Genomic DNA, 18,288 nt, shown 5'->3' on the forward strand with positions numbered 1-18,288 from the left:
TCATCACAAGTGCATTCCTTCATCCCCATCCCCTATTTTACCCATCCCAGTGCCCACCTCCCCTCTGGTATCCATTAGCATATTCCCTGAAGCTAAGAGTCTTAGTTGGTCTCTCTCTCTCTTTTTTTCCCCTTTGCTCATTTGTTTTGTTTCTTAAATTCCACATATGAGTGAAATCATATGGTATTTGTCTTTCTCTGACTGACTTATTTCACTTAGCATTATACTCTCTAGCTCCATCCATGTCACTGCAAATAGCAGGCTTTCATTCTTTCTGATGGCTGAGTGATATTCACTGTGTGTGTGTGTGTGTGTGTGTGTGTGTGTGTCTCACATCTTTATCTATTCATCAGTCAATGGACACTTGGGCTATTTCCGTAATTTGGCTATTGTAGATAATGCTGCTTTAAACATCATTATACTATATAGAAGCAATACTTTAAATCAGTTGATCCTCTTGCTGCAATAAAGTCCAGCAAAACCTTACCATCTCAAGCAAACCCACTATGCCGATTTACGCTCAAGAAATGGTTTGGCTGGGACACCTGGGTGGCTCAGTCAGTTAAGCATCTGCCTTTGGCTCAGGTCATGATCCCAGGGTCCTGGGATTGTGCCCTGCATTGGGCTCCTTGCTCAGCAGGGAGCCTGCTTCTTCCTCTGCCTGCTGCACCCCCTGCTTGTGCTCTCTCTCTCTCTGTCTCTCTGTCAAATAAATAAATAAAATCTTTAAAAAAAAAAAAAAAAGAGAAGAAATGGTTTGGCTTTTGAAGAAGTGCTGGTCCTGTCACCTGAGACACTCAGATCCACACCTGTCCTCCAAGGAGCGCACCATGCTCTTGTATTCCTCTCCTTTTCTTCTTCCACTTTTGGTGCCTGGTCCTTATATTTCAGCTTCTCCTTATTTCAGGGTGGTGAAAGTCGGCCCTAAGAAGAATACTTTTAAGAATAAAAAAATTATTTTAATAATTATTTAAAATTTTTAAATATTTCAAATCATATTTCTGTAATATTTTTTAAAATATTTTTAAATTTTTTAAATATTTTTTCGTTTAAGTTTTTATTTAAATTCCAGTTAGTTAACTTACAGTGTAACGTTAGTTTCAGGTGTGAAAATATTTTTAAAAGAATAGATTTCTGGACTCAGTCAGAGTCCGGTCAGTTATTAGTAGGTTCATTTTTGAATGAAAATGAAGAAGGCAAAAGGAAGCATACAGGGACAGCAACAACACTTTTACCCTCTTTGTTGGGTTTATTTTCCTTCAGATGATATTTTTCTTATTTTACTTTTCAAGGTTTTGAAATGTTTGAGATCTTTTCCAGACTATTTTTTCTCTGGCAGGTATACTTCCCTTGCCTCATACAGTTTTGTGCAAGGAGAACCAGTGCTGAGTAGGAGGAAGGCAGGAACAGGAACAGGAACAGAGCCTTTTGTTTTTGTCTTGTTTTGATTTCTTTGATTCCTAGCATGCATATTATATATCACTATTTGTGTGTTGTTGTTGTTGTTTTTTAAGAAAATCATGTTCTTTATGAGTGAACTCTTGGCTATAATTTAGGGACTTGGAATAAAATAAGAGATATATGGAAGGATTTAGGGCAATATCAGTGTAGTATTTAGCATGCTTGATTCTGTATCTGTAAAAATAACAGAATTATTCTCTTACTGCTACCACCATCTACTATTTCCTTATCACTACTACTGCTGCCGCTTGCACTAATTGTACCAGGAGGACGGGTTCTTAATGCTAGAATCTGGCATGTGTATGGCTTGTAAATGTTGACTGTGATTAGACGAGATACATCTTAAATTGTGGAATCACATATGTTCGAAGAGGAGAAAGTCTGAGTCTACAGAGAGAATGCTCACGTCTATTTACTTTTATGTCCTCTCAGTTTTGGCAAGAGAACAGACCTGACTATGTCAACATCCAGCTGTACCTCAGTCAGACAGATGGGATTCAGGTATGTGGTTGGATGTTTTTATAAATTAAACAAGCCTCTTGATAATAGAAGATTTTCTGTCGGGGCTGTGCTGGAGGAAAATTTCTGCAGGCGGTTTGAAGAGAAGTTTCCCCGAGGAAGGCCTCTTTTGGAGTGTGTCCAGAAAACCCATGGCTTGTCCTGGAAGCCAACCCTGTTACGCCTTTCATTTGTCCTCCTCACCGGGAGCTGGTACAGACCTTTGGGTTCTTCTCTCTCCTTTTCATTGTTGTCTCAAATTCTTTACCTCTAGAGATCGGACCAGAAGCGAACAGTCTCATGATTGCGTTCGTCGAGGGGAGTTTTTATGTGGAGAGACAAGATAAGGTCATACGTAGTTAAGCTTATTTCTTCTCTCCACGGGAAACTAAAAATGTAGTAATAGCCACCACGCATTATTTATTTGCTGCGCTAGACACTGTTGTTAAGCATTTCATATTATATTATGTGATTCCAACAGATCCAACAGGTAGATGATAGTGCTATTCCCATGTTATAGATGAAGAAACTGATGTTTACAGACGACACTGAAGGCTACGTGGGTGTGTAAATCCGGGCACGGATGCTTCCGCGAGTTTTATTTTAGTATTTTCCATTATACATTTTTTATAACACTTTGGATACAAAATACGAATGCTTGTCAGTTACTTCAAAACTAGCCTAACCCTACTTTTTCTAGTCAGATTTCTACTCCACTTGGTATGTAAAAAATATATTTCATTTTACTATTCTCACGAAGCAAGTCAGTATCACTATTCCTCGCGGTACGGATGTGATGAAGGTGCGGAGCGTACGTTGCATTGGTTCTCAGTTTGTCCGCCTGCGGCTCAGACACTTTCCCCTCTCGTCTCACCTCACTCGGGCCCTTAATTGCCGATCCAGATCTCATCTTCTGTTCATTGCAAACACCAGCCCGTTAGAAGTTATTTGTTGATAGACCCAAGACTTGGAGCTCTTCTGGCTCAGGCTGTCTTGTCTAGGATCATTTCCCCAAATTTATGATGGCAATTTGTAGTATTTTACTCATATAATGAGCCAAATATGAAGACGGTATTTGCAGTGCCAAAACACTTCAATAAATTTATGTGCTGCCACCGTTTTGAGCGTAGGCAATTAAAATGCATTCTTTAACATTGCGGTTGTTAAAAACAAAGCAACCAACTGAAGTCTAGGAAAATCAGCCATTTGTAACAATGGCATTCAAGAAGATAATGGATTTTAAAGGAAAAGAGGAAGGAAATGATGCTTCGAAATGACTGTACTTAATAGCTTGCCATTTGATACTTGTATTCTTGATATCACACCAATTTGGTAGGAAGCCACAGCACCAGTAGAAATGATGTTAGAAAAATAGGTTGTTCGTCCAACTCTGTGTCATATAAAATATAGTGCTTTCTTTTTGGCAGAAGATAATTGGAGAAAAATATCAAGCACTGAATTCAAGACTTTTTATTGGACGTCCTCGGTGGAAACTTCTGTTTGATGAAATAGCAAAATGTAACAGAGGGTAAGTATTATTGCTCAGGAAATTTGCCATGTGGCTAATGATCAAATTAAAATATTCTCAAGTCATTACATGTAGTTTTTAAAGATGAATTAGGTAATGGGTTTACAAATTACAAAGTCGCTTAAACACTCAATTATCACTAGCAAAGGACGAGGCAAGGCAGGGACCACCTCACAAATCTGAAATGCCAAATAATTAGAATTTGGCTTAGAAATAGTCTATTAAAGTATTTATGAACGAAACTCTCCTACCTACTTTCAAATTTGTGTAGACCCATGTAAAAAAATGGGTATTCATTCTGATATCATGTATCAGGTGATCATTGGAAAAACTTCAAAATCTCATTGGCAAATAGGGGAGCTCTACCAGCAGTTCTAACAATGAATGCACTTAAAAATCAGATTTTTGAACTTTTCATGAAAATGAATAAATTTTTAAAAACCCTTCGTTGTAATATGCCATCTCTAAAACAGGATTATTTCCAAACGTAATTTTTTTTTTTTCTTCGAAGCTGTAATTCTCTGAAGAATCTTAGCATTAGGGAATATGTGTCTGTGATCTGAAGAGATGACTGCGGAAGGAGAGCATTTGCTTTAGGGCACAGACTAGCCAACCCCTTTGTCTCCTGTAAACTTGTAGTTCAGGGCAATGGTCTACAAGAATTCTAAAAGCAATTTGAAAACCATATACCCACTCAGACATTTTAAATTTGGCATTGAAATAGTTTCATCAAAAGTTTAAATAGTTGCAAAGCTCTCATTTCTAACATATTGCATGTGTTGACATTTTAAAATTAGTGTAAATCTTTAAACATGTCTACTGGAATTGAAATACCAGTTTTTTGATACCAATCTCATATATGGGAAAGATATACAAACAAGCTTTCATTAGCAGTTGGAAATTTTACATTATTTTTCTACTTAAACTTCTATTTCTGTCCTTTTCAACCTGTAGAATTTATCAAAATTCAATGTGTTTTTTTACATTTGAACTAATCATATTTTTGTTGCTTAAGTAAACATACTTCTGCAGTAAGAATGTAGATAAATTGAAGATTTAAGTTTTTTAAATTTCCTTTGGCCCTGTGGCTCTTCTAGGTTGATTTATCATGATAATTATTAGTATATAGTTGGTCAATTCATAATTTAAAAACTACATTTTTATAAATATAACAAGGATATTTATAAATGAATGAGGCAGCTTATTGAAGAGTTTTAAAAAAGCTTCAATTCATGAATTCATGGATGACTATGATTTATTGAAAAACTCACTGATTCATCATGGTCCTTGACTCCATCTTCAGAGATTTTGTTTTAGGAATTATCACGTGGAGCCCCAGGAGCAAATTTTAAAAAGGAATATAGCTACCCGTGAAAGTCAGGTTGTAGTTACGTTTGAAACCACTTCTGCATTTCCCTTCTCTTGATGAAGTAGTTTTGGATTGAAAAGGGAAGCATTATTTTGGAAGCAGAGGTCCTTTGTAATAATTAGGGCCCTAGTTAGAGGTGAACTATAGAATTAAAAAAAATGTCACCCCAATTTTGGTTATATTCTTCTCCCATCTTTCTCCAGTATCCTCCACCTTAGACATGATAATCTTGTCATACTTACCTGGGTCTCTCAATGTACCATAGACTCCTTTCTCTTTAATGACAGTCAGCTGACTTCTGACAAGCATTCTTTCATTAAATTTTATAGTGTACTAATGAAAACTTTGGAATTTTGTTGCTATTGTCTTTGCTCAATTCTGAAACCAAACTCTACATCAGTAGAGGATCACTTATAAGAAATTAGATTGGGATTATTGATTTCTTTGGTTACTTCTTAAGAATTCTCATTTGTTAAACTGTTCATGACTTAGATAGACTTTGTATGTTTATTTGGTTGGTTGTTCATTTTCTTCAAACAGCAAAGCTGGTTTAAGAAGAACAAGTGTGCACCATCTACTGTTGACATTTTGTACAACACTTTCACTTTGTGTATTTGCTCTGGACAGGCACTTAAAATGCATTATTTTTAAAGAATTTTTACGTGGCATATTTAGGAAAAGAATGGATCAACATCTTAAGGGTTCACTAACTAGAAAAAAGGTGCTATTTATACAGAAGTCCTTATTTTAGATGTAAAATTCTGGTTAACCTCAAGTACATAAATTACTGAAAGAATATATAGAGACACACATACATACTTATAAAAGTATATATTCATATATATGTGCATGTATACGTATGCATATATATATTTAAAATCTATACACTGAAATTATGAACCTTAATTTTTAAACAAAGTTGAATGAATTTATAATATAGAATTCTTTAATGTATCTTTTTCAGATACACTCATATATTGTTCATGGATAATTTCCATGTAATTCTACCTCATAGTATTCTAGAATATGGATAACATGATCGTTGCTACCCTACTTATGGATATTTAGGTTACCTCCAGTCCTTTACTGTTACAAATAATGCTATGGTAATTCTCTTTGCACATACTTTCTCATGCTCTTGTGGGAATATTGCAGTAGGTTAGGATCCTTGAAATGGAATTGCTGGCTCAGAGAGTATGCACATTTAGATACTGTCCTATCAAAACCAAAAGGGTGAATCAATTTATACTCAATTTACTTTACACACATGTATGAGGTGGTTCCTTCCTTATGTGCCTTTTTTAAATTCAGAAAATGAATTATGTAATGGTATGATCAAGGAAGGTGAAGGAGCTTTTGAAGTCACCTGCTTTCATCATTATTTTACAAGTGAAGAAGCTAGGACCCGAAAAGATAATGATTTATCTCAAGCTATGGTTAATGAGTCAGAATTCAGACATGAATCCTATCTTCTGACTGTAAAGTTCAATGTACTTTATTTACTACAAAGCATGGTCACAAGTAGAAAGAGTAGCAATTTGATGTTACCATGCCCCTCTTGGGGACAGTGAGATGTTGCAAGAAACCATCATGTTCACTATGCATATTGCAACAGAATGTTAACTCTAATATACTGAAAGTGTCAACAACTAATTTTTCAAAAACATAAAAGATATTCTAAATATTACTTTATAAGCCATTCAGTATTTAATAAGATGACAGGAAATATTTTTTATTGTCTGAACCACAGTCCATTTTCCTATTATTTGTAATAAAAATATATATCATATCATAAATTAGTCGAATTTATGCATTATTCAAGAGAGAAATAAAGGAATAATTTTATGTGGCCTTTGGAGTAGAGAACTATTACTCTGGGATTGGGTGAAATGTCTGAGACCATATCTACATTCTCCTGCCTCATGGTGTTTTAAAAACAATACAGATTAAGAATACCTAGATTTGCTGTCTAACATTTGATCTGTGTCCCTGGGTCAAGTCACTCAAACTTTCTGGGTCTGTATTACAAGGAGTGAATAAGCTGTCATTATTATGAGATCCCACATTTACAAATCTGCATGGAAAAACAAAGATTGGTATAATAGGAAAATATGCACAAATATATTGAACATTTATGGAACTAGTTCCCAACATCTGACTCCAAATAACATTCTCTGCTTTAGCATCTATCCCTACCCATATCAGCAAAGATTTTGTAGATAAATCTCTGGATGATTGTTGGATTGCAGCAACCTAATGCAAATTTAGTACAAATGGATTGCAGAGACTAAGTATAGATCTTGAAAAAGTTAGAGGATCTCATTGTTAGTGAAAGTAACATTGGGGAACTCCTCAAATTACACAGAAATCTAATTTGTTAAATTAGTTAACAAATGAAATACAAAATGTAAATATATATATATGATATATGGGTGCTTTAAAAATAATTTTGTTGTGGAACATTTAAGAGAACCCTTTGGGAAGTCTGTAAAAATTGAAAAGCTAACTTTATAATTGCCTGTGAAGAAAGTAATGGTATCTTATTGCAGTGTAGTGGTGACAGAGAATGAATACAGACAAAATGACCCAGTGCTTTCTCATTTACATGGAAACCACATTATGTTTCTTGTTTGTCTTTGGTTTTTGGTGATATAAACTGAATGGTTCAGTTTTATTCAATTTAAGTAACCTAGCATGTCTAGATCTGGTTTTAATAGTAATCTAAATTTTATTAAGTATAATTTATTTTCACACTTCTTTTTTATTTTCTTCTAATTAAGTTTTCTTTTGCTAGTTTCTTAAGGTAGAACCTTATACCATTGATCTCAGACCCTTGTTCTTTTCTAATAAAAGTGTTCAATACTATAAATTCCTCTCTCAACACTTTAGCTACATCACACAAATGCTGGTATGTTTTTATTTTTATGCACTTCAAAATATTTTTAAATTTTCCATGTGATTTCTTCTCTTTTGTTTAATTTCCAAACATGTGGGGATTCTACATATATATTTTTGGTTTTGATTTCTAGTTCACTTGGGTTCTGTTGAGAAAATATACTCTTTGTGATTTCAATCCTTTAAAATTTATTTGAGATCATTTTACTGCCCAGAATGTGGTCTGTCTTGATGAATGTTCCACACGCACTTGAAAAGAATTTGTATTCCATTGTTTGGGGATAGAGCACACTATAAATACCAATTTGTTCCAATTGCTTGATAGTGGTATTCAGGTCTTCAATATGCTTACTGATTTTCTATTTGTTCTGTCAATTACAGAGAGAAGAGTGTTGAAATAATCAACTGTAATTCTAGATTTATATATCTTTACAGTCCTATTAGTTTTTGTTTCATGTATATTGGAGTTTTTTAGTTGGAGGATTTAGTTCTAGTGTTTAAACTATTCCATTACATATTATTATTGCATTTTATTATATTTATTCATTACAAAATATATTACATTTTATTATTTTATGGAGTAAAAATATTGTTGGATTTTTTCCAGCTTTACTGAGATGTAATTAACCTATAATACTGTGTAAATTTAATATGTACAATGTAATGATTTGATATATGTATATATATATTGCAAAATGACTACCACAAGAAGATTAATCAACACAGCCATCACATCACATAATTACAATTTGTGTGTGTGTGTACGCGAAGAAAACTTTTAAGATCTACTCTCTTAGCACCTTTCAAATATACAACACAGTATTGTTAACTATAGTCACCATGCTGTACATTACATTCCCAGAACTTATTCTTCTTATAAAAGTTTATAATTCTTTGTCAACCTTCACCCATTCCCTACCTCTCCCATCTGGCCGTGGTAACCACCAATCTGCTCTCTGTTTCAATGAGTTTGGGTTTTGGGGGGTTTTTTTAGAGTCCACATATAGGCAAGATCATACAGTATTTGTCTTTCTTTGATTTGTATCAGCATGGTGCCCTTGAGTTCCAATTATGTTGTTGTAAATGGCAGGAGTTCCTTCTTTTTTATGGCTGAATAATACTGCTGTTTGTGTGTGATATAAATAATTAACATATAAATATATATGTATATCACATCATGATATCTTTAACCATTTATCAATTGATGGACACTGAGGTTGTTTCTATGTCTTGGCTATTGGAAATAAAGCTGCAATTAACATGGAGATACAGATATTTTTTGAGATAGTGATTTCATTTCCTTTGGATATATACCTAGAACAGGGACTGCTGGATCATATGGTACTTGTATTTATAATTTTTTGAGAAACCTCCGTACTGTTATCCATAGTGGCTGCACCAGTTTACATTCCCACGGTAGTGCAGGGTTCCCCTTTCTCCACATCCTTGCCAACATTTGCCTCTTTGTCTTTTTTTTTTTTTATTTTTTTATTGTTATGTTAATCCCCATACATTACATCATTAGTTTTAGATATAGTGTTCCTCCTCTTTGTCTTTTTGATAATATAGCCTTCCTAGCAGGTGTGAGATGATATCCCATTGTGGTTTTGGTTTGCATTTCCCTGAAGATTAATGATGCTGAGCACCTTGTCATGTGCCTTTTGGCTATTTTGAAAGTAGCCTGAACTTCTATTCAGGGTTTGCCTGTTTTTTAATTCAATTATTATTATTTTATTATTTCTTTCCTTCTTTTTTCTTGTCTTCTTTTGCAATTTTGTTGTATGTATTTCTTATATATTTTGGATATTAGCCTCTTATCAGATATGTAGTTTGCAAATATTTTTTCCCATTCCATAGGCTGTCTTCATTTTGTTGATCATTTCTTGTGCTGTACAGAAGCTTTTTAATTTGATACAGTCCCACGTTTATCTCTGCTTTATTGCTTGTACTTCTGGTGTCATATCCATGAAATTAACCCTAAGACATGTCAAGGAGCTTTTTCTCCTCTGTTTTGTTTTAGGAGTTTAATAGTTTAAGATCTTACATTTATTTTATTTTTTTTTAAAGATTTTATTTATTTATTTGAGACAGAGAGAATGAGAGAGAGAGAGAGAGCACATGAGAGGGGGAGGGTCAGAGGGAGAAGCAGGCTCCCTGCCGAGCAGGGAGCCCGATGTGGGACTCGATCCAGGGACTCCAGGATCATGACCTGAGCCGAAGGCAGTCGCTTAACCAACTGAGCCACCCAGGCGCCCTAAGATCTTACATTTAAGTCTTTAATTCTTTCCAAGTTAATTTTTGTGAGTGGTGTAAAATAGGGGTCCAGTTTCATTCTTATGCATGTAAATATCCCATTTTCCCAGCACCATTTATTGAAGAGATGGTCTTTTTCTCATTGTGTATTCTTGGCTCCCTTTGATTGGGTTTAAATCTAGCAGTTTACTGTTGCTTTCTATTTATCTCATTTGTTCTTTTTCTTTCTTTCTTCATCTACCTTCTTTTGGATTGAGCACATTTATGATTCCATTTTTTTCTCCTATATTGGCATATTAGCCATACTTCTCTGTTTGTCTGTTTGCTTTTAGTGATTTCTTTAAGGCATTGGTTCCCAAACTGCATTCCTTGGACCAGCATCACCTGGAACTTGTTAGAAAAGCAAATTCTTGAGCCCTATCCAAGATCTATGTTATCAGAAGCTCTAGGTCTGTGGACCAACTGGTGTATGGTCTGTGAAGTCCCTCAAGTAATTCTGATGAAGCTAAAATCAGAGGAACATTGTTCTCGGTTTAGAGTGTACATCATTAGCTTATCACAGTGTACTCCAAATAATATTATACCACCTTCTGTACTTCCATTTCCCGTGCATCTCTTTGGCTGTTGTTCTTATTCATCTTTCTTTTCCATATACTATAAACTCCATGATACATTGTTATTACATTTCTTTTAGCATCAATTATATTCCAAAGAAATTAAAAATTAGGCAAAATACACACTATATTTATTCACACATTTACCATTTTTGTGCTTTTCATTCCTCTAGGTAGATTCAACTTTCCATCTGGTTTCATTCTCCTTCCTGAAGACTTTCCTTTAATATACTTGATAGTGCCGGTTTGCTGGTGATGAATTCTCTTCCCTTTCGTTTGAAAAGCTTATATTCCATCCTCAGTTTTGAAAGTTATTTGTGTTTAGTGTAGAATTTGCTTAGTATGGAATAGTTGGATTTTCTCTTGTCTTTCAGCACTTTGAAGATGTCACTTCATTTCCTCCTTACATGCATAGTTTTTGACAAGAACTCCATCTTTCATCTTCTGTTTATTATTTGTAATGTGTCTTTTTGCCCCCTTTGGCTGTTTTTATGTTTTTCTTTTTGTCACTGGTTTTCAGTTTTATTATAAGTTGACTTACATGGTTTTCTTTGTGTGTATTCTCCTTGGGGTTCATTAGATCCTTGGATCTATGTATTTGTTTTCATCAAATTTGGAAAAAAGAATTGGCAACTATTTCTTAAGTGTTTTTTTCTTTTTCCCTTTGTCTTCTTTCATTTTGGGACTACAATTACATCTATATTAGACTAGTTGATATTGTGCCACAGGTCACTGAGCCTCTGTTCATCTTTTTTCCTAATTTTTATTCTCTGTGTGGTCCATTTGGATAGATCGTAGTGCCAGGTCTTTAAGTTTAATTATCTTTTCTTTTGCAGTGCCTATTTTTCTGTTAACCCATCAGAATATTTATGATTTTTTTTTAGAATATTTATGATTTTAAATATTCCATTAATCACTAGAATTTCCACTTAGGCCTTTAAAAAATCTTCTATTTCTCTTCTCATCATGGTGATGCTTACCTTTGAATATAATGAAGCATGTTTCTCATCACTGTTTCAATGAAATGTCTGATAAGTCCATCATTTTTGCCATTCTGGGCCTGTTTCTGTTGACTGATCTTTCTCCCTGTTATTAGTTGGCTTCCATAACAAAATCCCACAGACTGAGTGGATTATTTTTTCAAAGCCCTAGAGACTAGAAGACTAATATTAAGATGCCAGCAGGGTTGATTTCCTCTGAGACCTCGCTCCTTGCCTTGCAGATGACCACCTTCTTGTTGCCTCTTCATAGGGTCTTTTTCTCTGAGCATGTGCATTCCCTCATGTCTCTTTGTGTATCTAATTTTCTCTTATGAAGACATTAGTGAGATTGGAGTAGGATCCACTCTAAAGCCTTATTTTAACTTAATCACATCTTTAAAGCTTTTATCTCTAAATACAGCTATACTCTGAAGTACTGCGGGTTTGATTTTTTCCACATAATGAATTTTGAGGGGACATAATTCAGCCCATAACACTCTTAGTTTTGGTTTATAAAATTCTTGGTGATTTCTTATTGAGTACTGTACATTGTGAAGTTTAGATGTTAAAAGCCATATTTTGATCTTTTCAATACTGTTGAACTTGTTTTTGGCATGCAGTTTTGTGACTTGGGTTTGGTTTGATCCTTCTGGGTATAGATCCAGAGCACCTTCAGTCTAAGGCTAATTTTACCAACATCCACTCTGCCTCTTGCAAGTAAGGTGATAACTTTCTAGAATACTATCCATTGCCCACATATGATATGTAGATCTTTCTGTTCTGGCTTGTGGGAATATGAATTATTCACAACCTTGTGTCAACTCAGAATTGTTTGCCTTACTGCTCCCTGCTAGTTCTTTATCCAGATTCATGTAGTTTCCCTCACACAAGAGCACATCAGTACTCAGCCAAAGACTTGAGGATGGAGCTTCCTGCTGTGAATCTCTCTTCCTTTCCACAAATTCTAGCCACTTTGTCCTCCATGAATTCCATTCTTTGTCTCATCAACTCAGTGAGACCCCCAATCTTGGCTTGAGTTTCTCAGTGCTGTAGCCTGTAAATTGCCTCCAGGCCATAAGCAGAGACAGTTGCCAGCAACTGGTTTTCTCACCTTGTTTTTGTCTCTTTTACCTACTGTCCAGTGTCTGAATATACTTATTCCCCATGTATTGGGTTTTTCCCCTAGTTTTTCCCCTCAATGCATGAGGGTAAATCTAGTCCCTGCTAGTCCATCATGGCTGCAAGTAAAAGTTCTATTTTTGTAGTTGTTTCATTTTTCAAGGGGCAAAATTTCAGTAAAGCCATTTTTTAAGTATTTATTATAAAATCTTGGTACCCATTTAAATGGATTTACTGGGTTTTTTCAGCACCATTTATTCTCAGATAAGATAATGAGGATATACTATATTTATCCAAGATATGATATGAATTGTTAATCACTTTGGTATCATAGGAAGAATTCAATGCAAATAACAAACTTCGGAGGAAGATTGATGTGAAATACCAGTCATTTCCTGGGATTTATTTAGTCGATTTGTTAGGGATATGTATAATTTATCTACTAAAATTTTATGTTAGCAAACAATAAAAACTGCTTGGCATTTGGTGCAGTTATTACAGTGCATAAATAAAAAAGAAAATGTATACAGATTAATATGCTTTTGTTTCAACATGGATATAAATTAGTTACTTAGAATTATCCTCTCAAATTGGTAATAGTTTTTCTTCTTTTACTCATCACTGCCCATGACAATTCATGGGATTTTTAGAAAAATGCATATAAAACATCTAGTAAGAGAAGATTGACATGACCCAGTCTTGGATGGACATCTATCCACTGCTGCTCTTGATTTCATTTCTGCATATAATGGAAAGGCTAAGGGCAGACTGCTCACTTTCTGTCTGATAATAAGCAAATCTGTGCTCATAGTTACATTCTTTGAATTATTCTGAATTCTAGCAGGGAAAGCATGAAGTACATAAAATATCGTCATGGTGATCATTTACGTTTTGAAATAATTGGGAAATTAATTCAGTATGCAAAGCAGCAAGAAATGAACTTTGTTAATACCTTAAACATGCTTCCGATACATCCTTCTTGTTATATTCTGCCTAATTTTCCACCTGATTTTCCATTTTCTCCCTCTCTCTCACCAGGAAGACCATTGGTGTTTTCTGCTGCGGACCCAATTCAATTTCTAAGACTCTTCATAAACTGAGTAACCAAAACAACCCATATGGGACAAGATTTGAATACAATAAAGAATCTTTCAGCTGAAAGCCTTTGAGAGGAACCAGGACTCTGAACAAGGAATGAGTGCAATTTCTAAGACTTTGAAGCTCAGCTGAATCAAGTAGCTGTGTCATGCCAAAGAGTAGCAAGGTTTTCTTATTTATGATTATTTAAAATGGAAATGCAGAGGATGTGGCAAGATGACAGGTCACATTACATGTTTAATCTGGAAACCAAAGAGGCCCTGAAGAATAGTTGCTGTGATGATTCACTTTTCAGTGCTCAAATGAAAACAAAACTATTAGATGCACACTGTTGATTTTTATGGCAGATTCAAGAACTCCCTAGTGAGGTGCCTCACTTGCTCGCTGTGAGGCTGATAGCCTTGGTCCTCTTTGAATTGTTTTTGGTTGAACAAATGCAAGATTGAATGAAATTAAAAATGCATTGAAACTCAGATTACATTTTCTACGTGAGTATAAACAGAGTAGTTTTGATTTAGGAAAGCTCCAGGCGAATGTAGTAGATGTTTGAAAATACAGCACAGGACTCTGTATTAATACGGGTACTTTGTGTCTTCTCTTCCTCACTACTGACGCTAATACCTCTGTTTGATGTCTGTGGCCTTAATGCTGAATGAACTTTGGTAGATGTTGATAGAGTATCTATTTTTATGTTTTTCTTTCTTCTTTCTTCCTCTATGGAAATCTGCCCTCCTGTGCATGCATTAGACATGATGATTTAATAGGTCCTTTTCATCTGCAATTTCTTAATCTATTACTGTTGCATAGTAATGAGGAAAATATCATTACTGTAAATCATAAAGGAATATATAGACTAATAACTTTTCCCATTGCTCAGCATTTTGGCCTCTGTTATTTTTATTTACTTTTTTCCCCAGCATAGATTGTCTTATTTTTCACCTCTGAAGGTACTTTGTTTAATTTGCACTTTGAGACCGGAGAGCATTGTGTCTCTCAGTGGTCACTGAGATGTAAGATATCTCTCTTTTGCCACATACATTCCTGAACAACAAGAGGAAATACTTCATTAATTATTTGAATTTAAGTTCAGAATCAGGAATATTATTTGTTGCACCATCTGGTATTTTGGGTCTTGATGGGAAATTATCAAGTTTAAAGTCACTATTGGGACGATACTGCATAATCCTATCACTTTATGCTCACTGGCCATTATATTCTTGGCTCAGAGGAAAACTCCATTTCCCTACTTTAAGAATTAAGTCATTTTTTGCAGTTTTGTGATTTTATTTTGTAGACATCTATCAACTGCTATCAAATAGAGCACATTGCTGAAATAAGCAGAATGACTTATCTTGCCTTTGTTAAAATTTTGCGTGGTTTCACAGAACATGATAGATGCTACTGTCATTTTTTCTCTGATTCACCAATAGCAATCAAGCATGATAAACCATCTAGCATTGAATGCCCATGAACATATTACTTATAGATATTTCTTCCTTCCCTTGGAATTCTTTCTTCTTCCTTCTGTGGAAGGAAGGCGAGTCAGAAAAAGATATGGGAAATGTGCAATGTTCCTACAGATTTAGCTCTGAAGGCATATTTGATAACCAGTACATCTTGGCAACACTTTCTAAACTAAAAAGAATTTTCATAAAAACACATAACAGAAAGAACAAGTAAAAAGAAATTTGAGTTAGTACAGGCTTGATGTGCAATACTGACTCTTTGCTGATCATAGTTTATTGATGTGATTATACTAATACCCCTAATTTCAGTAAAAGAGGTGGAAGATTTTTTCAGAAAAGGAAACATCTTTCCAGGTAGGTCTGCTATTCTAGATGAACAGCCCTGTCTCTTTGAAATTCTAGTTGATGTTCAAACATGAAATGTTAAATACAGGTCATCTTTGCTTCTATAGGTAGTAATAAAATTAGGTTTTCATCATGCATGTAGAAGAGAGTTTTGTTTTGTTTTGAGGGATTTTTTTCTCTGGGGCTATGTCTTATCCTACAGGTCTTAAAACAGTCATGTCAGTGGCAATAAATGTTAAAATTGAAAGGGTATAATGAGATCTCTATAAGCATGCTTTACCTTTGCAGCAAATAAAGCAGGCAGTGTTTTTTCACAAGATGAGGCAAATTGAAGAAACATAATCTATTTGCATCTACACTAGTATGAGAGCCTTAGGGGTTTGAGTTCTACAGCTGTGGATGTCACTGGCCCATGCTGTAACTGTGGCAAGTTGCTCCCACTTTGGTATTAAGATTTCTTGTTTGGACTAGATCAGTAGTATTAATCTTTTCTGGGTAATGTATCTTTTTGAGAACCTGATTAAAAGTGAATATAATGACATTAATGCAAAATATTACATACAATTTTGGGGAGCCCACAGTCTCCCCAATTTAAGAACGCAAAGCGAGGACCCCAATTTAAGAACCTCTGAACAAAATAATCCACCACTCTAGATCTTTCTACGTATACATTTTTTGTGATTTTTTTTTGCAAGAAATTATCCATCTTTGTAAGATGATAGGAAATTAACTCTGTGGACAAAGGAAAGGAAATTCTCTTTATATGCCCTCAAATAGAGAATCCAACAGAACATTCCCTCAGTTTTTAATTTTAGATCTCCTGCTTTATGCAAGGGAAGGCTGTGATTTTACATATCCATAATAATAAAAGACAGATTCATATACATACATGCATGCATACATACATACATACCACACATGTATTCATGGCTTACTTTTTTTCTTTTTCTTTTTTTAAATCAGGTTAAAAAAGAAATGATAGTTTTTTGTTTTGGGTTTTTTTTTCATTTAGCAACTTAAAATGCCAGCTGGGTGATTGTTATAACAAAAGCACTTAAAACAAAAAATAAAAGCAATATAGACAAAGCATAGGCTGAATTTATTTAATCTCTATATCCAAGTTACTTACAACTCCTCAAATCACTGTTTACTTGGAGCATTCACAGCAGGTAACACTGAAATCATAAGGCATTGCTAAAGAGGCTGGTCAGAGGCAAATGGCCATTGTCATCAACAGATAATGCTAGTGCCTAAGAATGTTTATGATATTAAAGAGAAAAAGAGAAAAAAAAAACTTAAGAAAAAAATTTTTTTCCTTAAGGTTAACCCAGCTTGAATGGTGGTGGTGTTTTTTTTTTAATTTTTTATTGTTAATCACCATACATTACATCATTAGTTTTTGATGTAGTGTTCCATGATTCATTGTTTGTGCATAACACCCAGTGCTCCATGCAGAACGTGCCCTCTTTAATACCCATCACTAGGCTAACCCATCCACCCACCCCCTCCCCTCTAAAACCCTCAGTTTGTTTTTCAGAGTCCATCGTCTCTCATGGTTCATCTCCCCCTCTGATTCCCCCCCTTCATTCTTCCCCTCCTGCTATCTTCTCCTTTTTTTTTTTCTTAACATATATTGCATTATTTGTTTCAGAGGTACAGATCTGTGATTCAACAGTCTTGCACAATTCACAGCGCTCACCATAGCACATACCCTCCCCAATGTCTATCGGTGTTGTTGTTTTTAAACAAACTGATGAGACACATTTTTAAGTGCTACTTATGATAAACATTCCATTTTGTGTGCAGTCCAGGACATTTTCATATCCAGTAATGTTATAGAAACATAAAAGGCTGAAGTTAGGAGTACTTTTATTTTGTGGTCGAGAACACCTAGTTATAAAGGGAAATGGTAGCTTGCCTGGTCATCCACTGGGTGAGATGTATGGCACAGGGGATACATAGTCATATCGCAGTAATGTTATGGTGACAGGTGGTGACTGCACTTATTGTGGTAGGGAGAAAAGTCATCCACTGAGTTTGTCGCAGAGCTGAAACTGGAGTTCAGCTTTCTTCCTCTCTGCTGCTCAAGGGCACTTTCCACCTCCCCATGACATCCACATCTAATAGGACGCATCTGATCCCATTAGTTTGCTGTAAACTCTATTTAGTGCAAGGTGGAAAATAAGGTACTATGTGTTAATTCCAGATTCAAATGTAGAAAATCACACTCTTCTTCCCTATGTATCTTCTAATTCTAAATGTGTTAGTCTTTTATGTTTTGCCAATTAGAACCTATTTCCAGAAATCAGTTTTAAAATATGGCAATTCCGGGGCGCCTGGGTGGCTCAGTTGGTTGAGCGACTGCCTTCGGCTCAGGTCATGATCCTGGAGTCCCAGGATCGAGTCCCACATCGGCCTCCCTGCTCAGCAGGGAGTCTGCTTCTCCCTCTGACCCTCCCCCCTCTCATGTGCTCTCTCTCTCTCTCTCTCTCTCATTCTCTCTCTCAAATAAATAAAATCTTTAAAATAAATAAATAAATAAAATAAAATATGGCAATTCCGCAAACAATGAATCATGGAACACTACATCAAAAACTAATGATGTAATGTATGGTGATTAACATAACAATAAAAATAATTACAAAGTCAAAAAAATAAAATA

At 35.0% G+C, this 18,288-nt stretch overlaps 1 protein-coding gene across 1 annotated transcript in view; it reads left to right on the forward strand.

Moving 5' to 3' along the window:
* The window catches only part of NOX4 (NADPH oxidase 4), a 160,696-nt gene extending 146,170 nt beyond the window's left edge, over nucleotides 1-14,526 (forward strand). Inside the window, exons 14-16 of the mRNA XM_032397656.1 lie at nucleotides 1,894-1,962; nucleotides 3,387-3,487; nucleotides 13,756-14,526. Of these exons, the coding sequence (XP_032253547.1) occupies nucleotides 1,894-1,962; nucleotides 3,387-3,487; nucleotides 13,756-13,876 (291 nt within the window). The 3' untranslated portion in view covers nucleotides 13,877-14,526. The remainder of the gene's footprint in view (nucleotides 1-1,893; nucleotides 1,963-3,386; nucleotides 3,488-13,755) is intronic.
* Nucleotides 14,527-18,288: the final 3,762 nt, after the last annotated feature.

Source organism: Phoca vitulina, unplaced genomic scaffold (genome assembly GCF_004348235.1).
Source record: "Phoca vitulina isolate PV1807 unplaced genomic scaffold, GSC_HSeal_1.0 scaffold101, whole genome shotgun sequence".
NCBI lineage: Eukaryota > Metazoa > Chordata > Mammalia > Carnivora > Phocidae > Phoca > Phoca vitulina.